The 21,609-nt window shown below is 49.8% G+C and overlaps 1 protein-coding gene across 5 annotated transcripts in view; it reads left to right on the top strand.

Annotated features, from left to right (window-relative positions):
* Otof (otoferlin) overlaps positions 1–21,609 on the top strand; it is an 85,516-nt gene that overhangs the window by 17,062 nt on the left and 46,845 nt on the right. For all 5 annotated transcript variants that reach the window (XM_048353612.1, XM_048353609.1, XM_048353613.1 and 2 more), the window contains exons 2-4: positions 1,359–1,417; positions 14,913–15,001; positions 20,377–20,476. In XM_048353612.1, coding sequence (XP_048209569.1) covers positions 1,359–1,417; positions 14,913–15,001; positions 20,377–20,476 — 248 coding nt within the window. The remainder of the gene's footprint in view (positions 1–1,358; positions 1,418–14,912; positions 15,002–20,376; positions 20,477–21,609) is intronic.

Here is a 21,609-nt window from a genome sequence, read left to right on the forward strand (position 1 = left end):
GGGGGTACTAGCAGTCTTGAAGTTTAACAGCTTGGTAAAACTCACTCAGCCTGCTCTAAAAAAGATAGGAAGTAGAAGAAGACAAAATGGACCCATTAGAAAGGGGTTTGTATTTAGGGCTATGCTGCATAGACTCGACCAACAGGCTAAGAGTGGTACTTCTGTCATAGAACAAGGGAGTGCTGGCACAGGCAGTATCCTGCCTGCTCGCCACAGACTCTCCGTATGGTCACGCCAGCAGGCACGGGGTACTGGGCTCTGCCTGGGATATCATGGGCGCCTCAAGACGCAAGTAGGTATACCTGAAGTGGCTCCAGAAAAGTAGAGTCATCTGGACCAAAGCACAAGTCTCCCAGAGCAGTCCCGAGTATGTATTGGGGAGACTGAGTCAGGCCCTCCTCTTTGGCCTCACTTGTCCCAGGCCTTGTTTTAGGCAAGGGGTAGCTGAGCACATAATTTAGTCAAAGAAGGAAGTGGCTCCACAGACCCCCCTTCAACAGCCAGGGCTCAGTTCCCGCGGGACTGGATTTCTGCTGTGACAGTGTGGCCCAAGACAGCCAGCATGGCTGGGGCGCTGCAGAAGGAGTCGGAAATGCGCCCCTGAGGAAGGGGTGAGGTAAGATAAGAGCTCTGGGATCCACTCCCACCTTGACTCTGACCAGCCTGGGCCTTCCTGGCTTTCATATTCCATTTGTAAAATGGAGTTAATAGCCTTTGACCTGCAGACCTCAAGGGTTGCTGAGAGGTTGCAAGGGGACTCACCTCATCCTGGAGAGAATCACAGAGCTGACAGTCTCACAGTTTATGCCAAATATTTTTTGTTATTGTTGTTGTTGTTGTTGCCAATCCTGGGGGCTTGAACTCAGGGCCTGAGCACTGTCCCTGGCTTCCTGTTGCTCAAGGCTAGCACTCTACCATTTGAGCCACAGCGCCACTTCTGGCTTTTTCTGTTTAGGTGGTGCTGAGGAATCGAACCCAAGGCTTCATACATGCTAGGCAAGCACTCTACCACTAAGCCACGTTCCCAGCCACATACCAAATATTTTTGTGAGTCAGATATTGTTAAGAGGACTTCCATGCCAGGCACCAGTGGCTCATGTTTGTAATCCTAGGGAACTCAGGAGGCTGAGATCTGGGAATCAGTTTGAAGCCAGCAAGGGCAGATACATCTGACTCTTCTCTTCAATTAAGGAGCAAAACTCCAGCTCAGGTGGTAGAGCACCAGCCTTGAGCAGAGAGCACCAGGCCCTGAGTTCAAGACTCACACACAAAAAACAACCAGCTCCCAGCTGGAGGAGTGACCCCAGCCCACTGTCTAGTCAGCTCTGACTCTAGGGTCTCCTCTCTTCCCCACACAGGGCAGTCCTTCTACTCCCGGGTCTTGGAGAACTGCGAGGATGTGGCCGACTTCGATGAGGTAGGATGCCTGCGACCCCGCCTGACACCTGTCCTTGATGGCCCAAGAATTACAAAGAAATGACTTTTAAAATATTTATATATTTATTTATTGTCAAAGTAATATACAGAGGGGTTACAGTTTCATATGCAAAGCAGGGAGTACATTTCTTATCAAACTCCCTCATTTCTCTCCCACCTTCCCCCCTCCCCAACTCCCTCTCCCCCAAGTTGTGCAGTTGGTTTACAGCATACAGTTTTGTAAGTATTGCTGTTGAGCTCTCATTTTCTTCATTTGTAGTTTGCATTGTGGTCAATCAACCTAGGCTCTGTGATAGTGATCCTTTGGGATTTATTGAATGTCCCTCTGCTTGAAAGGAATGTGTTCAGTATAGAGTTCTATAAGTAATTCAATATTAATGAAGCTGTAGCTTTTACTGGTTATATTATTCAAGAATTGCATTTTCTGCATTGTTTTCTTTGCTTCATTTGGCTTATCAACATCAGAAATACTTGCAATGAAATCTCTGACTACATTTTTTTAACTTTTTTTATTGTTATTATAAAGGTGATATAGAGAGAGGTTTACCGCTTCATAAGTCAGGTAATAAGTAAACATTTTGTTGGACAATGTCACCCCTTCCTTCCTTCTCTCCCGCCTCTGCCCACAAGTTGTATAGTTTATTTTCAACATAGTCTAACTACAAATTTGATTTGTGCTTTTCTCCCTGAAGTTCTATTAGTTCTGATTTTGATAAACTTTGAAAATATGCAAGAGCCTATAATCTTATGCCTATAATCCTAGCCAGCCAGGAGGCTGAGATCTGAGAATTCCAGTTCAAAGTCAGCCCAAGCAGACAAATCCAAGAGACTTTCCAAATAACCATCAAACAGCGAGAGTGGAGGCCTGGTTCAAGGGATAGAGCACCAGCCATATGTGAAAAAAGGCCAAAAGAGAGTATGAGGCCTTGAGTTCAAGCCCCAGCATTAGCAAAAACAAAAACTGCATTACTACTTGTAATGACTACTTGTCTATTTCTTTCCAGATACTATTCTATAACATCTCTTCTTGTCCATTATGTATTCTTTACATTAACCTCTACCTTATCAGACATTAAGATTACTGATCTCATCTTACTTTGGTTTATTTGTCTGATGTATCTCTTTTGTTGTTATTTTCACTACCTCCATATTTTAAAAACTTAAGTATATCTTTTTTTATTTCTTTATTGTCAAAGTGGATGTACAAAGGGGCTACAGTTTCATGTATAAGGCAGTGAGTACATTTCTTATCCAACTTGTTACCTCCTCCCTCATTTCTCCCCTCCTTTCCCCCTCCCCATTTCTTTCCCCCCACCATGAGTTGTACAGTTGGTTTACACCATATAGTTTTATAAGTATTGCTGGTCCTGGGACTTAAATCCTGGGTCTGGGCCCTTTCCCTAAGTTTCTTTTGCTCAGGGATAGCACTCTACCAATTAAGCCACAGCATCATTTTCCGTTTTTTTTCTGGGTAGTTTACTGGAGATAAAAGTCTTACAGACTTTCCTTACCAGGTTGGCTTCAAAATGCAATCCTCAGATCTCGGCCTCCTCAGTAGCTAGGATTATAGGCATGAGCCACCAGTGCCTGGTGTGTTTTTGTCTTTTAACTGATAAATGTGATTATTTATTATCATTCTATTGTCTTCATCTTATTTCTATCAGTATCTTATTTTATATTGCTCAATTTCTATTCTAAACAAGCTTACTCCTTCTTTTCTCCTTTCTAGCTAGCCATTGACTAGATCGGGTTTTCTGCTATTAGTTGAAAAGCTGTGCATGTTCTTTTTGCTTTCAAAGTAGTCACCCTAACTAAATTGTTGAGAACTCACAGAAATTGCTCTCTATGATTTTCCCCTAATGTGAAAACTTGAATACACTCTCATGCCCTGGGCCTTCCCCATCTCAGCCTCATGGTCAATTGTGTAGGTTCAAATTTTGATTCTAGGTTCTTAAGGACCTGCAGTCTCTTTTTTGTCTATTTGTTCTTGCTTTCTCTTTCTTTTTGAAGGCCATAATCTTTGCCAAGATATCTGATCACCTCTACGTCTCAGATCTCTTGAAGATCTTGTCTCTCTCGGATTTGTTTCCCTCCTTCTTTGACTACTTCTGAATGCATTCTAGATTCAGTTCTTTTTTGTAGCATGCTTTCCAACGTTATGTGAATCTGAGATTATTTTTTCTTCCTTTGTCAACTTGGAGAGTTTTGCTAGACATAAAAATCTAGGTTCAAAGATCTTTTCTTTACAATTTCAAAAGTATTATTTCTTGATGTTGCTGAGAAGGCTGACAGACATCTGATTTGGAGAATTTTGTGGGTGAGCTTCCTTTTTCCCTTGAAAGGAAAATATAGAATTAATTGCCTTTGATAGTCTTAAATTTTAATATATAATGGGTTTAATTGTAAGTTTTTCTCTTGCTTCCTATTTTGCATCTTTGTAACCCTTTCAAATCTGTGGCCTTCTATATTTCATTAATTGTAGACAATTCTATCTCCATAGTTTCTTCAAATATTCCTTCTGTTGTACAATGCAATATATTGTATTGTGTTTGTGTGTATGTGTTAGTAATAGGGCTTAAAGTCAGGGCCTGGGCACTATCCTTAGCTTTTTCATTCAAGGCTGGTATTGTACCACTTGAACCACAGCTCTACTTCTGGCTGTGTGTGTGTGTGTGTGTGTGTGTGTGTGTGTGTGTGTGTGTGTGGTTAATTGGAGATAAGTATTTCCTAGACTTTCCTGCCTAGCCTCGCTTTGAACCACCATCCTCAGATCTCAGCCTCCTGAGTGGCTACAATTACGGATGTGCGCCACCAGCAGTCAGCCTTTCCATGGGTTTTTTGTTTTGTTTTGTTTGAATAGAATTTTCTTTTCTGCAATTTGAACCATCCGATTTGTGTTTCTTCACCCTGCTGCCACATCTCCAAGCTGTTTGCTTCGTAGTCCTTTCCTGCTGCCTGCTGAGGAAGTTCACGCTGCTATTCCCATTTACTCATCGGTCCTTTTTAATGGTTTGTGTTGTTAATACATATCTGGATAGCCCATTTACTCTTCAGATCCTGCTGTGGTTGGTAACAACTCCCAGTGTGCTGTCTCTGCTATAGAAGCCGGGCTCTCTCCAAGTCTCTTTGTTCTAAGCAAGTTCCCAGGAGCAACTACTGTCTGGTAACAAGTTTGGAGCAGACATCAAACACCAATATGTACGGATCCACTGGGTTGAAGAGGAGGGCAGATGTGAGAACTGGTTGCCACAGAAATTTAGAGGTTCCTTTACCAAAGTCAGGGTCTCCTTTCAGGATTTTTTGAGGGAAAACAGTGGACAGGAAACAGTCTAGATATTTAACAAAATGCTCTTTTATGAGACAGGACATGAGATAGTAGCCTATCAATCAATGCCTATTTCTTTTTTCCAGTCAGGGGCTTGAACTCAGGGCCTAGGCATTGTCTTTGAGCTTCTTTTGCTCAAGGCTAGCACTCTACCACTTGAACCACATTCCCAGCAGCCCTCAATATCTATTTTTTTTTCAGTCCTTCCTCACCCTAGCAGGGCAGTTGTCACAATTTTAATAAGGAAGGAGCTGTGGCAGTAGCACAGGGAAACTTGAAAGTGTATTCTTCCAGCCTAACCCTACTCACTTGCCCTTCCTCCTATCTGGCCCACGCTGGTAGCCTCCCACCTCCCACAGACTCCAGCTTGAACAGCTGGAGTTTGGCCTGTGTGTTCCTTACTTTCTGGAACCCATATCTTCCACTTGATGCTTTGTAAGTCGTCATTCTGTTGGGGTATGAACCATCAGTCCTAAGTCACCATCTGAGCCTAAACTGGAAGCTGTGTGACCTCCAGAGTAGCTCACGCTTCTTCTTGGCTGTCATCTCTCACATTTGACTCTGCTTGGGGCTGTGGAGGGTGACCTGGTAGATTTGAGGCAGACCTGAGCCATTAGGCCAAGGAATCACCCAGAACCAGCTCTCTCTTTGCACCCAAGCTGACCTGGAGGAAGGAAGGCTTCCACCTTCTCCCTGGGGCTCAGAAGGAGCGGTGGACCCATCACAGCTCTTGGGCTGTGTCATCTCCCAGCCTGGCCAAGGGCACAGCTGCCATTTCTTCCCCTTTTGATTCATTTTCTCTGCCCATTAAAGAATTAAAAGGCAAGGAAGGGATCACGTTAAACAAAGTACATTTATTCGAAAGCGAAAGGAAAGCCTTGAAAGGAAAGTAAGGAGACTCTCCATTTGGAGAGGTCTCCATTTGGGGAAGAGTCCATTGCAGTCCTCTCAGAAGGAGGTTATTATATAGTACCAGGTTCTTCCATATCTCGTCCCCTGGGCTTTGTGCTGATGACTTGTGCATGGACTATTCCAGCTCTTTTCTTTGGTTGAGCAGACACCTGGGCATTGTGGGAAGAAAGAGTGTTTGAGCAAGAGCCTGAGGCACTATGGGAACAGGAAGTGCCAGGATGGGACACGTTGTCTGCCACATGTTATGTCTGCCACTTTTCACCTGTATCTCCCCAACAGTTCCCCTTTCTCTCTCTTGCCCTGGGTGGGACTCGGCAGCTCCTTGGATAGCTGGGTTCCTTACCAGCACTGAGGGGGCTGTCCCCTAGCTGTGCAAGACTATAACCCAAATAATGGCTGACTGTGGCAGGAGTCCATCTCTGCATATTAAGTGGTTGTGAAGCCTCAGGTTGGCCCCATGTTACCACCTCATTTCCTTAGTCAGGCCATGGCCCAGTTCCTCACAAGCCTGACTCCCTGGGCCTCTGCCCTCAATCAGCGAGGCATAGCATCCACCTCCCTCCTTCTGAGACTCCCAGGGGACGTGTCAGCCCAGGCCCCAGCCGGTGAGCAACCTGATGCCCTTTCCAAGGGCACTGCCACCCTTTCCATGTAGTATACCCGGGACATCTGAGCCACACATATACATGACATTCAGAGTTAATCACCGTGTCCTTCTTCCTCCCTGGGCTGCACAACATGGGTCAGGTAGAGATGTCTCCCCCTCTCCCCACACCCCCGTGTATACTATGTATACACCCAGGTGGGCCTTGAACCCATGACAATAAGGTCACCAACACTCAGTCAATCAGGCTAAGAGTCTTTACTCAGCTGTGCAGTGTCTGTCCACCCCCACCAGGTTAGAGAAGAGCAGCGTTGAGCCTCGGTAGGGCTGGGTTTTTAAAGGCAGAAGCTGTAAGTCCTTCATGAAGGCGGCAGGCAAATTCTGTTAAAGCAAGCAAGCAGTTCACAGAAGAGAGATTTTTGCAGTTAGGCTAACAGGACATTAACTTTTACCTCGGCTTTTAGATCAGCATCTAATAGTAAATTCCTCATTTTACAACTTAACTCTGCTCTTTTTAAACATCAGAGGGGATGGGGTTGCTTATCTTGTTTTCTAAGCATTGCGAGGGACCTGGTTGCTTATCTTGTAACCCTTGTTCTTTTTGGCTAGCAGAGGTGTACTGCTGACTGCTCCAGCTGCCAATTCTTCTTCCCTTCATTTGAGAGGGGGGTCTCACACTCGGTCAAGCTGCTTTCGGTTTACTTGGGATGACTCAGCCTCTTTAGCTAGGACTAAAAGTGAATTTTCTTGGTCTGGATGGCTTACCCCCCATCTCTGCTTAGGATGGGGCCACTGGTCCCTAGCGAGTTGGGACAGATGCTCTGACAGAACCTGAAGTAGCCACAAGGTAGGAAGAAGCCTGACCCACCAGGGGAAAAGGGAAATTCCTAGTTGCCCCATAGGGACTCACTGGTACCCAGTAGTGAGTGTGAAGACAGGATGCTAGAGGGTTGAAATGCTCTGGTTCCCCACTCCTCCAGCTGGGGAGACCCTGTCAGAGCCTGAGGAGAAAATTTGCCTCCCTCATAAGGACACATATCAGCACTCTATAGCTTCCTTTGCAACAGCAACAAGCCTCCCCCAGGGCCATTCCTCTGCCATCTGGTCCCTACAATATGTCATAGGTGATGACCTCCAGGCCCAGAGACTGAGTGTCCTTCCCAACATGATGGACAGGAAGGGGTCGTGCCCGGCGGAAGGGGTCGGTGCCAGGGTTCTAAGTCCACCCTGAGAGTGGTTGGAAGCTGTCTGGGCGCAGCGCTAGGAAGCTGCTCCACGGTATCAAGCCCCCAGCTGGGCTGTCTGTGTGTGCCCTGCCTCCAAATTTCCCCCTGAAACATGCCCACAGCCTGTCCCTTCCAGCCCGATAGGAGACACCCTTCCTGTCCCCCAAAGAGAGCCTGTGACTGCACTATCCCCCCTGGCAGCCAAGTCCCATCCTCTCCTGCCTCTCCTTGCAGAGCCAGTCTGACAGGGTTCCAGAATAATCCTGGAAGAGAAACTTTGGTGACTCCCCAGACGCCCCCAGTCTCCCAGAGTCTTTCTCTCTCCCCTGGCTGTGCACAGGGTCGTTTCTGGAATGGGCTTAGAGATACACCGCTTGCACAGCTGGAAGTCTGGAGACCCCAGCGCACTCCCAAGCTGTGACAACCTCCCCCCAGCCTCCTCTCCAGCTCCCCTTCTTGGGGAGGGGAGGTCCCCTTTGTTCCAGCTGCCTCACAGAGTGTCACAAGGCAGCAGAGTGAAATGTGAGGCAACAAGCCAATGTCCCCCTGTCCTTCTGTGAGGATGAATTCCAAGCAAGGAGGCCCCACCTCAGCTCAGACAAGGGTGAGAGGCAGCCGGGGCTGGAGCTGAGCAACCTGAGTGGGCAGGAAACGCTGGAAAAGAAAGGCAATGCTCCTCTAGCAATGGGGGGCGGGCAGAGCCCAGGCGGTGTCCCCTTTCCCAGAGGCTGCAACCTGAGAGCCTCCACTTAGACTACAACTCTGGATGGGGGACTGAGACACACACACACACACACACACACACACACACACACACACACACACACACACAGATGGACCCAGACTTTGTACCCAGGAGAGCCTGATGGCTACACTCAGTGTACTTCAGTCCAGTCTAGTTTGACTCAGATATCAAACATAGGCCTGTGTGGAACAAACCCCACAGGAGAGGCGGGAATAACAACAGTACTTGAACACTGACATGATGTTAAGAACCACAGCTATTTACTGAGCACTTCGAATGTGGCAGGGAGGACTGAGAGCTTTGCCAAGTACCCTACTCACTAGAACTCACTGAGTGGGCATAATCGGCTTCAAAAGGAATCAGGCCAGGAACCCAAGTCTAACTGACTTCAAAGCCTAGAGCCACTTGCAAAGTAGAGAAGAAAGACTGAGTCTTGCCTTGAAGAGATACCGCCTAGTGGTGAGATGGACACTGCAGCTAAAGACGAACCGTGGGCCCCATCTGCCCACTTCTGCTGGTACCTGGAAGTCAGGGGCTCTGAACTCCATGGGGGCTGCACAGGCTTTCATCATTGGCCTAGCGTGGGCAGGGAGGGAGGGTATTGACCAGTATAGCATGAATGGACTGGTGTCTGGCGCTATGGACCTGTGCCCACGTGTGGAAGGCTCAGCAGGAGGGGTCGTATGTGAGAGCTCTTGGCTCTGGCCTGGCAAGATAAGGAGGCAAGGCACAGACATGATCACCTACAGGAACCTCAGCAAGCCACTTAGTATAACCCCCTTATTTTACAGTGAGAGGAACTGAGTCTGCCCCGGCCCACAAGCATGGTGCGTGAACCTAGATCTTTTAGCTCTCGTCACTGCCTCTGTCTGTTACACGTCGGATCTTTGCAGCACGTCTTCCTTTCCTCCAAAAAGCATAGAAGACTCTCCCTTAAGGATGCTATCTCGCAGACAGAGGAGGGCTCCAGGTCCAGGGAGGGGCCAACCGGGGATCATCCAGGTCATTCTCCAGCGCCAGAGGCCCAAGAAGCTGTCTGTGGAGTCCCAGATCCTGAGGCGGATCACGTGCCAACACTGCACCCTGGCCGGAGCAGCCAGGTCAGGCCAAGCCTGCATCTGGTGAACTGGGTCGCTTACAGGCCCCTGGGGCTCCTCTCGACAGATTCTCTTTCTCTCCCCCTAGCCAGGGGACCCACCTCTCTGCTCTAGGGAGCATCCCCAGGACTGAGGCACACCCTGTCCCCCCACATTCCTTGCCCAGGGCCTGGCACACAGAAGGTACCCAGTAAGTGAGTACCTCCAAATGAGGTGTGCTGGCTTGTGACATCTTAAGTGGCAATGTTTGGCTTCGCTGTTACCTGAGCTCTCCAGCGGGACCGAGTACACACCCTGGGGCTTGGGGATGCAATGGAGTGGAGTCTTAGGGGGAGTGCTGGATTTTCTTGGCCCAGTTTCCTGGCTGCCAGTTTTCAAGACACGCCTCAGAACTAGAAGACATCATCTTCATGCTGCCAATGCCCAGAAGCCTTAGGCAACCCTCAAGTGTCTGTCACCAAGAAGCTAGGCCTTGCCAGGCACTGATTGCTCCATACATGTAATTCCAGCTAGTCAGGAGGCTGAGGGCTGAGGATCCAGGTTCAAAACCAGCTTGGGCAGACAAATCTGAGAAGCCACCTGCATGCCCTGGGTGCCTCTCCCCTCTCCATTTGCAACGTCAGTGCATCTTTGCCATGTGCTTGGCGTTCATTAGGAAATGAGCAGTGCTCCGGGAAATCCCACCCAAAGATAAGCCTTCCTGCAGAAGCCATTTCCCTTCAGCCAGAGAGTTCACAGCTTACGCAGCCTTGTTGGGAGGCGTGGGGGGATGAACTGTGGACTCCCAAAGCCCCCCTGAACTCCTACACGCTCCCATCGCATCTTGCTGTGCTCTCTGTCATGTGTGTATTCATTCCAGCTGGAGGAAAGGAAGTGACAGCAAAAACAAGACAAGGAGAAGTGAAATCAGGGTGAGGATGCTGTTTGCTGTCTTTTTTAGAAACATGACAAATCAACAGGCAGAGGTAGAAAGCGAGAAAGAAAAAAAGCAAGACAGAGGAAAGGCCAAGAAGATGCGGCCGCTACAGGCATGCACAGAGCTCCCACGCGAAAAAACAGAGACTAAAATCATTCCTCTCATCTCTGCTGCGCTGTGTTCCTTACAAACCCTGTCACCTATGTGCTTTTCAGTTCTCTCAGTGGCCCTGTGAGACAGATATTTGGCTCCGTCTGTTTTCTGTTGCTATAACAAAGTACCTGAGACAGAGTAATTTTGTAAAGGAGAGAAGTTTATTTGCCTCACAGTTCTAAAGAATGGAAAGTCCTAGTGCATGATGTGTGTTTGGCATCTGGTGAGGGATTGATTGAATGGCAAACCAAGCATCATACTGTACCACCCAGAGATGCCAGGTCATCACTCACAAGAGACCAGGCCTGGCATTTCTATAGCTTCTAGAAATGAGTCTAATAAGCAGCCAGGAGAAAGAGAGACAGACAGACAGAGAAACAAGAGAGAGACAGAGACAGAGAGACAGAGGTAGAGAGAGAGATAGCGGCAGAGACACAAAACCCAGCAGAAGATAAAATGAACTTGGTAAGGTGACGAGGACTGAACAGGAAAGAAGGAAAATAGGAGACGAACGAGCATAGAATTGGGTAAATAGAGAAAAGTGAGGCGCATTTAAGAAAAGCGAAAGAAGTTAGAGACAGCACAATCTTCTATGACTCACTGGAGACTCTGTCCCTCTCCCGGGAAACCTCTGAGATGGCGTGGTGGCACTGAGCACTGGTCATTTCTGTGCTCACATCCTTCCTGGCAGGCTTCTTCCTGGAAACACCCCTTCTGGCCCAGGAGTTCCTGGAAGGGCTCTGGGAACGCAGTCTCCCCCTGGGTTATTACCCTAGCCCCTCTAGTCTTACTTGCTGGGCTGACCCATGGAATAGGCCTTTATGTGCCCCAAATTCACTGACAAGCAGAGGCCCATTAGCTTCCCTCTGCTTGTCCACTGCTGGGGAGCAATTCAGTGACTTGGCCTCCATCCACCCCTTCCCTTGAAACGCTATTGCTATGGCCTGTGTCCACCTCATCGCATTACTGTGCCACTCCATGTCTCCTCCTGACGGTGCCATTACTATAGTCCTCTCCTGCTTCTCCCCATCCTGGCTTTCCAGTCCAGGCCTCATCCCAGCCTGCAGGTGGATTAAGCGCCCTGTGTCCTTCATCCCAAGAAAGCTGGTCTGCGGGCGCCCTCGGCTGTGGCTAATGACTTGAGCTTTGCACAGTCACTTTATTTCCCTGCAGCCCCATACAAGCAACTTCATTAAGAAGACCACACGCTCTGCTGCACTGAGCTGCCACAGGAATCAGACGGCAGGAGCTGAAGCTGCTTAATGAGGCCCAAGGGCCACGGGGCCACCTGTCTCTGGGCGGGGGGGGGTGGGGGTGGGGGTGGGGGGTGGGAGGGAGCATCCATCTTCCCTGCTCAGACCCTCATCCTACCCACCCCAGAATCCCTCTGTCTGTGGCATCTTCCTCCCCCCATGCCCATACCAGGAGGCCCCTGGGACCTGGTCAGTCCGGAAGGTCTCGCCAGTCTGGTCCTGTCAACCCCACCGCTCTGAGTTCCAATCCGGGAGAAGGAAGTTCCACGCTGCACAGTGGACTCCCAGAAGCCCCTTGCTTCCCCTAATCCCAGTGCCAACTTAGCCACCAGCAGAGCTCCAAATTGTCCCACTTCTTGGAGCTCTGGCTCCTCTCTCCCATAACACAAGGACTTAGCAGACTCCTGGGCTGTTGTAAAGATCAAATGAATTAACGTACATGAAAGTTTTAGATCGCAGCCTAATGAAAAGTTCTCCATAAGAAACAACAGTGAGAGCTGGGATTTAGCTCAGCAGAAGAGCGCCTGCCTGGCGAGCGCAAGGCCCCGAGTTCGGTCCTCAGCTCTGGAAAAAAAAAATCTACATATATAAAAAAAGTAGAGTGCATTACTTTGGGCTGGGAATATGGCCTAGTGGCAAGAGCACTTGCCTCGTATACATGAAGCCCTGGGTTCAATTCCCCAGCACCACATATATAGAAAATGGCCAGAAGTGACTCTGTGGCTCAAGTGGCAGAGTGCTAGCCTTGAGCAAAAAGAAGCCAGGGACAGTGCTCAGGCCCTGAGTCCAAGGCCCAGGAGTGGCAAAAAAAAAAAAAAAAGAAAGAAAGAAAGAAAAAGAAACAATAGTGATTGCTATTGCTAGGATTGTTGACTACTGGCCTTGTGAGCAGTCTAAATTAGGTAGGATATAAGAAGGCCACTTAAAAATAACAAGTCAGGGGCTGGGAATGCGGCTTAGTGGTAGAGAGCTTGCCTAGCATACATGAAGCCCTGGGTTTGATTCCTCAGTACCACATAAACAGAAAAAGCCAGAAGAGGCGCTGTGGCTCAAATGGTAGTGTGCTAGCCTTGAGCAAAAGAAGCTCAGGGACAGTGCCCAGGCCTGTGTTCAAGCCCCAGGACTGGCCATAAATAAACAAATAAATAAAAAGTCAGATTGGGCATGGTAGTATATACTGTAATACCAGTACTCAAAGGGCTGAAGCAGGAGGATGGAGAGTTCATGATCAGCCTGGGCTGTGTAATGAGACCCTGTTTCCACCGCTCTCCGCAGCATTGTCACTCAATGGCACCGAGCAGCCCTGTGAGCCTAAGGGTTATCCTGGTTATCACAGTCCAGCTCGGAGGGGTGTAGACTCCAATCTGGCACATGTTTCTACCTGATCTTCTTTTCTTTCATGCTTCAGCCTCAAGACACACCTTGGGAGCACTCCAGCTCAGCACCCTCCCCCCCACTTCCACTCCACAGGTCACGTGGTCTCATTGTCTTCAACAAGCTCTAACCTGCCTGAGTGCCAACAACAATATTGCAGGCTTGTGAGCTTTGGTTTCTGCGCAGACACTGTGGCTGGTTCTGTGGGGGCCCTAAACAGCCTGCATTGTAATACGGACCCCCGCCTAGGAACCCCGGCTCCATCCCACCTCAGCCCCTGCCACTGAGGGTGTAGCCCTCTGGATGTGTCATCTGACCATCGGGACCAGCCCCCTTGTCCACAGAGGGTGAACTGCATATTTGCCACCCACACCAGAGGCATTCTGGGCTCCCTCCCTGTACGGACAGGGGGAAGTCCAGCACATGCCCATGGCCATATCTGCTTCCCAGGTGCCTCATCTCTCTTAGCTTCTTCTCCAAGGAATATCATGAAAGCCCTGGACGTAGGCTGCCATTCCTTCTGTCTGGCCCTGACCCAGGAAGGAGGGCTCCATGAGAACGGGGGCATGACAGGCCCTGGAGAAAGCCCCAGAGAGCCACCTGGTTCTGCCCATCAGTGGCTCTTCTGGGGCATGCAGTCTCGGCACCTTTTAATCTTCAAGTTGGCTGGGAATATGGCCTAGTGGCAAGAGTGCTTGACTCGTATACATGAAGCCCTGAGTTCAATTCCCCAGCACCACATATATAGAAAATGGCCAGAAGAGGCGCTGTGGCTCAAGTGGCAGAGTGCTAGCCTTGAGCAAAAGGAAGCCAGGGACAGTGCTCAGGCCCTGAGTCCAAACCCCAGGACTGGCAAAACAAAAACAAAAAGAATATAATCTTCAAGTTGGGCTGTGGTTGCTACTTTTAGAGCTTTGCGAAAAAGCCCACTCAAGTTCCTTCTCATCATACCTATCAATTTAAAGAAGACCCCAAGAGTGTAAATCTAGAAACAGTGAGCTGAGCTAGGTGTTGGTGGCTACTTAGGAGACTGAGATTGAAGGATTCTGGTTTGAAGCCAGCCGAAGCAGAGAAATCGAAGAGACTCTTATCTCCAATTAACCAGCCAAGAGCTCAAAGTGGAGATATGGCTCTAGTGGTAGAACACGAACCTTGAGCGAAAAAGCTAAGGAAGAGTGTGAGGCCTTGAGTTCAAGTCCCAGTACTGGCAAGAGAAGAGAGGGAGGGAGAGAGGAAGGAAGGAAGGGAGGAAGGAAGGAAGGAAGGAAGGAAGGAAGGAAGGAAGGAAGGAAGGAAGGGAGGGAGGGAGGGAGGGAGGGAGGGAGGGAGGAAGGAAGGAAGGAAGGAAGGAAGGAAGGAAGGAAGGAAGGAAGGAAGGAAGGAAGGAAGGAAGGAAGGAAGGGTGAAATGGTAACAGGGGTCTGATCATCATAGCACTAAAACACGAAAATCTTTCCATGCCATTAACAGTGTAAAATGAAGGGTGGTTGGGACAGAGCCTGGACCAGTCAGTCTGACTGATGGGGAGAGCTAGAAGTGCACAGCTTCAGTCAGCACAGGCCCAAACCAGGCTCACCAGCCCTACTCTGCTCTGCTGTTGCCTTCTCCTCCTGGCTACACCACGTCTCCCAGCCCTCCAAGGACCCAAGGGGCAGTGGAAGAGCAGTCTGTGGGAACCAGAAGTGCTGGGGAGGTCTAATTAAGTCCTGTTAAGTCCACATGGCCTTGGGCAGCCCACAAAACCTGTCTGAGCACCATTTTGGTGCTCATCTGAGGAGTGAGCATATCCTTTAGATGCCTCTTTCTCACGCCCCACAGCCTCTGCCCACCATTTGCACCTAAGGCCACAGTTGTTCCTCTCTCTCTTTAGACATTCCGGTGGCCAGTGGCCAGCAACATTGACAAGAATGAGATGCTGGAGATTCAGATTTTCAACTACAGCAAAGTCTTCAGCAACAAGTAAGTGTGGGGTGAAGCCGGAGGGGCCTGTCCTGTGCTTGGTCTACCCTCTTGTTGGGCGTAAAATAGGGACCTATCCTCCCAGCCTATTTGGGATCAGGCTCCAAAGGCCTAGGAATCTTGGACTGCAGAGCAAGCCACCTTCCTTCCGAGAGTTTCCTTTTTGTGACATTAATGCTGTACCCTGAGGTGTTCAATATCTGTGGCTTCCATCTCTGGGTGACCAGCAGAATTCAGAAAGACAAGCAGTCTAGGAGGATGGCTAAATACAAACAATGTCTTTGACTCAATACTCAGTTGCTCATATTGGGCACCAGTGGTTCACACTTGTAATCCTAGCTTCCCCGGAGGCTGAGATCTGAGGATCCAAGTTCAAAGCCAGCCCAGACAAAAAAAGTCCATGAGACTCATATTTCCAATTAACCAACAAAAAGCCAAAAGTAGAGCTGTGACTCGTGTAGTAGAGTGCCTTGAGTGAAAAAACTAAGGGACAGCACTCAGGCCCTGAATTGAAGCCCAAGGACCGGCACACAAGAAAAATGTTAATTGCTCTTATGCAAGCTGGAGCGGGTCGTGGTTGAACTGCAATATGTCCCTAAAGGTGTGGACATGTTATCTCAGTGAGGACTCAGGATGACCCAGATGAATGGGAGGGATGCGGGCGCCACCTTTCTCGTGTTGTTGCAGAGAATTCCAGTAGGTGACGCCTATGGTTGTCTACAGGGAAGGGATTCTAAGTCTTGCCTTACAACAAGTGCATACTAGCCTGCAGGAAAAGTCATCGAGGACACATATTCAAATATTCACCCATCCATCTACTTATCCATCCATCTATCCATCTACTCACCCATTTCACCCATCTGTCTACTCATTCATTTACCTATCCAACTACTCACCCATTCATCTATTCATCCATTCATCTATCCATCTACTCACCCATTCACCCATCCATCTACTCATTCATCCATCTACTTATCCATTCACCTATCCATCTACTCACCGATTCATATAATCCATTTTCTCATCCATTCATCTTTCCATCTACTCATCCACCATTCCATCTTTCCAGCTATTTACCCAAACATCTACTGAGTAAACATTCTATACTGCACTAGTCACTAGAAGTAAAAAATGGAGGACTAACCCATAGTCTCTGCCCCCAAGATTTCCTTCCATGGGAAGGGGAGGGAAGGGCCTGTGCCTAGATACAGCTTCAAGACTAGGCTGCATTTCCAGAAGACCGTAGACAGCTGGACAGTAGCCACAGCTCTCCAACCAACGTGCTGTCCCAGGAGGTGGTGAGTTCCTGCTGCTGGGAGAGGGCCTTGAAGGGCCACATTGAAGAGGGATTCAAGTCTGTTGACAGGAATGCAGGGAAGATATTTAAATGCCTTTCAGGATAGTGGGATATCACATCATTCAGACAGTTGCGTCTGGTACCCACAAGTGAAGAGATACTCCTCCAGTGACCTCCAAAATAAAGCATAGCTGTCTTCTCGAGGGTAAGCTGTGCTTATGACTTATGAGGACAGAAAATAGAAACAAGAGAAGGGCTGATGCAGATGGAGGAAAGGCAGGATGGGAGGCCAGGAAAGGCATCCAAATACCCCTGCAGGGGGCCAGTTCATAGTTGTTAGAGCATCCAGAAGCCTTGGAGGCCAGCCAGTGCAACCCTCACTGTACAGAAGGGAAACCGAGTCCCAGAGAATACACTGAGGTCATATAAGTAGATTAGAAGAGCCAAGGCTAGGATATATGCCTCCTATCTACATCCTCTCCCTCTACCCCAGAGTGTTTGAGCAGTTATGAGGGAAACTGAGGACCTTGATGAAGCTATTAAATCCTTTACAGTGGTCAGAAACCCCGACCATCTCAACACTCCTATACCAACAAATCAGAAATGGAGAGATGACCTATGACCCAGTGGATATTCTAAAGGCTCAGGCTTCTTCAGAGGGAGGACAGAAGGTGTGATTCCTATCCCAGAGTTATCTCCCCTCTTCCCCATGTAAGGGAAAGTGGGAAGTCCCACATAGAAGAACAGGTTGGCACGGAAGTATTCTACTGTATAATATTCAGGCCTAGAACTGGGATGCGAGACGCCACAGTGAAGACACTGGTCCATCCGGAACTTAAGGCACTTGGGGGTGGAGTGCTTGGAGTCTGGTAGGGCTCAGAGATCCCCATCCAGAAGTCAGGGTTCTATTTTCCCAGAGCCCTACCCATTCATTCTATGGATATCTCCCATCAGATGCTCATATCTCATGAGAGTCATGGTGGAAGAGAGGCAACATTCTAGTCAGGGACCCAGAGGCCTCACATCCTCTCAGCTGTCTGGAGCCAGGGCCTCCGTCCAGGCATCTTGGGTTTCCATGATGACAAGATGTTGGAATCAGAGGATCTCGTGCCTCCACAATGCCTGTCCAGAACCCTGAGGGGCCATGGCCTGCCCCAGCTTCCAGCCTCTGGGCTGCCAAGGATGCCCAAATCCCTGAATAATTCAAGAGCCAGGAGCACAATGGAGGCCTGGCCTAGCCCAGGTCAGGTGACACCAGCTCCCAGGGGGATATGATGAATTATTGACAGGCTTCTGGTGCCAGGTTGCTGCTCTATTGTGGTCAGTCTGTGGGCTGGCCATCTGCACCTCCGGCCTCCTCCCGGCTGGGTAGCTGAGAATCCTACCTCTCCCCAGCCCGCCTGGCTCCACCGTGGGGCCCCCTGTGAAGGGTGTTCTCTTTGTGATGGGGACCCTTTTTGGATTCTTTACCTAGCAGCCTGGCCAGGGGAAACAGCTCGGCGAGGGCTCTGGTCCATGATCATACAATGGGTTCAGGGCACAGGCAGATCTCCTGGGCAGAGATCTTTCTTGCAGAATGAATGGCCTCTGGCCTCCATTTCCAAGAATATGACTTGGCTATTCAAGGGTCAGCACAGCTCCTCCATGCCAAGCCACCTAGAGGAGGGGGACCCCACTGGATTGCACAGAGAGTAGCTGGGGTGGGCACGATCACTCTGGGATTACTACAGGGGCAGAGCCAGGGCTTTACTTTTATTGAGGAAAGTGGGGAACTGCTAGTATGTGGGCCTGGCACTATCCCTGAGCTTCTTTTTGCTTAAGGCTAGCCCTTTACCACATAAGCCACAGTACCACTTCTGGCCTTTTCTGTTTATGTGGTGCTGAGGAATCAAACCCAGGGCTTCATGCATGCTAGGCAAACATTCTACCACTCAACCACATTCCCAGCCCTAACTGCCCTGTTTGGAAAGTGCAAGCTTCTAGTGTCACAGCCACACCCTTGGGGTCCCAGACAGGCACTGCTTCTGTGAGGTTCTGCAGAGCAGGGAGTGCAGGGAGCTTCCTGGATCTGGAGCCAGAGCCCTTTCTGCGCCCTCTGGAGGCCAGGCTGGGTACTACAGTAGGGAAGGAGGAGGGGTTGGTAGCATCTAGGAAGCAGATAATCAAGCCTCAAAGAAGCTGGAGAACTATCCAGAATCACACAGGTGTTAAGAGGGTGGACCCCTTATCCCCACCTGTTAGCTGCTGCTGGGTGAACCCCCATATGGATGACCCTAGCACTTCCATTTTCTCTACTGATGGGATACCATGGAGTCCGTGTGCACAGAACTTGGACCAGGGCACAAGGAACGGGGATTTTGCAGGAAGTGGACCTCAGCTTGCCATGCATTGGTAACAATGGAGGTGGTATAGCAGTGAGAACTATGTGCAGGAGGAGCTCCCCACTCTCACTGTCACGGCCACCAGCAAGTCTAGCAGAGGCTTAAAAGCCTCTGATTCTGAGGTTCCTGCTGGACCAGCTGCCCTCTCACAGCCCTCCAAAGCCTCAGGCAGTGAACCCTGGATTACCCCCTGAGGCTTCTCAGAGCACTGGCAGGTGAACAGCTCCCTCCTGCACCCTGGGGGTGTCTTGTCACACTGCAGTACCTCTGCGGATCCTGAGGATAGCAGCCCTATACTTGGCTATACTTGGGCATCAAGGGATGGGGACAGATGGGCCTGAGTCCCAGCTCACAGAAGGAGCTCGCCAGATCCTGGTGGAATGATAGCAACCTGAAAAGCCAGTTGGCAAAGATTCAGAGTAGGTCAGAGATTCACAAACTACACCCCAAGCAGTCATCAGCACTACTTGGACACTTGTCAGAAATTCATGTTCCCAGGCCACATCCCACCTGCCAAAGCAGCCCCAGAGGGGCAGCCAGTGGTGCGCACGGAGCTCCCTGGACTCTGTGTGTGGGGACTGCGCATGGGAAGCTTGGCGTTGGCAGTGGTGGGAGTACTAAACACCATGGAGATGGGCTCAGGCTGCAGGCCAGCATACCTTCCCCCTCCCACCATTACAATTTGGAGGGTCAAGGGCATCCCCGTCGTCTGTGCTCTGGCAAGCACGTCAATGATTCCATTCTTTGAGAGCTGTTGATTTAGAAGCAAAGGAAGCAAGATGGTAACAAAGCCTGTGTGTGCTTTCATGTCCAGCCTTGGATTTGGTTCCGCTTGTTTACTCAGTCGGTGCTCTACCATTTGAGCCATACCTCTAGCCCAGCATTTTTGGGGGAAATAAAGTCCCATAAACTTTTTTGTACAAGCTGCAGCAAATCTCCAGGTCACAGCCTCCTGAGTGGCTAGGATTACAGACATGTGTCAGTAGTCCTGGCTATCCTTCTCCTTATAAAGACAAAACTGAGACGCCAGGAGCATTTCTCCCCAAGGCCTTCTCCCAGTGAAGACACACCAGGACAGGACCCAGGCCTTCAACTGTGCTGCTCTGAGAAGAGTCTAGAAGCCTAGCTAGGCTTTGGAGTGGAGGAGTAGTGTACCTCCTGGTGGGTCAGTTGGCAGACATGGCTCTGAGCTCCTAGCGGAAACAGAATGATTCATTCAACATGGCTGCTCCTACTGCTTCCTCTTCACATAGTATGGAGGATTTTTTTTTTTTTTTTTGGTCAGTACTGGGGTTTGAACTCAGGGCCTTGCACTTGCTAGGCAGGTGCTCTATTGAATGAGCCATGCCTCGGTCCTTCTGCTTTTAGTATGTTTGTTGCTTTTAGATAGGGATGGCCATAGACTTGTACTCCAGAAGTCTCAGTCTTTCTCCTTGCAAGCCTCTGGAGGGTGCTCAGTGGGGACTCAGGTGCACCCCACTTCTCACACCCTGATCCCATCTGTGTACATCACTGTCCCTTAGAGCCCTCCAGGGACAGGTACCTCACTCCTAGAACCACGCATGCGTGTGAGGCGTCATGAAGCAACCTTGGCCAACCCCGACTCCTGAGCCCCAGTCTCCAGTGTCCTTCCATCAGCCTCGCGGCTCTGCCTGGCCTCTTCCGTGAAGCTCCCACGCCCCCTCTGCCGTTCGCAGGCTCATCGGGACCTTCCGCATGGTGCTACAGAAGGTGGTGGAGGACAACCACGTGGAGGTGACCGACACACTGATGGATGACAACAACGCCATCATCAAGGTGGGTTTCCCCGCAGCGTCCCTGGGCTTCCCCATCACCGGGTCACCTGGGGGCTGGCTTCACTTCATTTCTTCCACATGGTAGGTGGTCTGAAGATGGATCCGTGTGTGCTGATGACAGGGAGAGGAGACTCAGGGAGACTCCGCCAGAGCTGCTCCACCTGATGGCCAGCCTAGAGCCCCAAGGGGCAGGCTGTACTTCTTGAGTGACCCCGCCCTTCCTACAGTGACAGTGCCAGGAGGGGTCATAGGGCTGCCATCCTTTCTTTAATAGGACCCAGCTCAGGAACCACTAAGGAGAGACCTCCTTCCTCACCCAAAGGCCAGACTGAGCCTTACAGAGCCTACTCTGCACAACCCATGTGGCTCTTCCTGGGGCCAGACCCTCCAGCAGGGAAGGTTCTACCCTATGTGTGGGTCACACCCCAGCACATGTACACAAGGGATGTGCAGCCCAGTGTCCAGTGCTCTTCCTGACAAAGGAGAGCAGGAAAGTCCTGCTCTGCTCTGCCTCTCTGAGCCTGATGAGTTCCTTGATCACTGCACATGGGCATTTGGCATGGTGGTGAGAAACCAGGCCCCTGGGTACCATCTGCAAAGTGACTAAAGTATGCATTGTCTAGATCAAGTGAGAATACACAGGAAGTACTGAGAAAGTAAGTACATAATAGGTGCTCCACAAATAGGTAAATTAATAGCTATTATCTTCTACTTTTAGTTTGCACACATGGAAGTGGGGGTCTCCTATGACTCCACCCATAAGATAGGGCCTTATACAGCAACAGGCAGACATAGCCTGGGGTGCAGGAGGGGGCAGAACTATAGCTTCCAGAGCCAAAAGAGAACCACTGCCACTGAAAAGTGTTCTGATTGGAAGGCAGAAATTCCCACTGTGCCTGGTATTTCAAGACCCTCTGAGAACAAAGAGCTTGGCACGAGGGCTGCTTGAGGTCAGGGAGTGGGGTTCTGCCACCAAAGCAAGGGAGGAAAGGATGTAGAAGAAGCCCCAGCACCAGTGGGAATGAAAGGGTTGGAGAACATGGCAGCCTGTATGAAGAGAATACGGTGTGGGAGGTGAGATGCGAAAGAACAGCACATGGGCAGGGATCCATAGACACAGCCACATTTGTATTT

The sequence above is a fragment of the Perognathus longimembris genome, chromosome 8 (assembly GCF_023159225.1).
Source record: "Perognathus longimembris pacificus isolate PPM17 chromosome 8, ASM2315922v1, whole genome shotgun sequence".
NCBI classification, from domain to species: domain Eukaryota; kingdom Metazoa; phylum Chordata; class Mammalia; order Rodentia; family Heteromyidae; genus Perognathus; species Perognathus longimembris.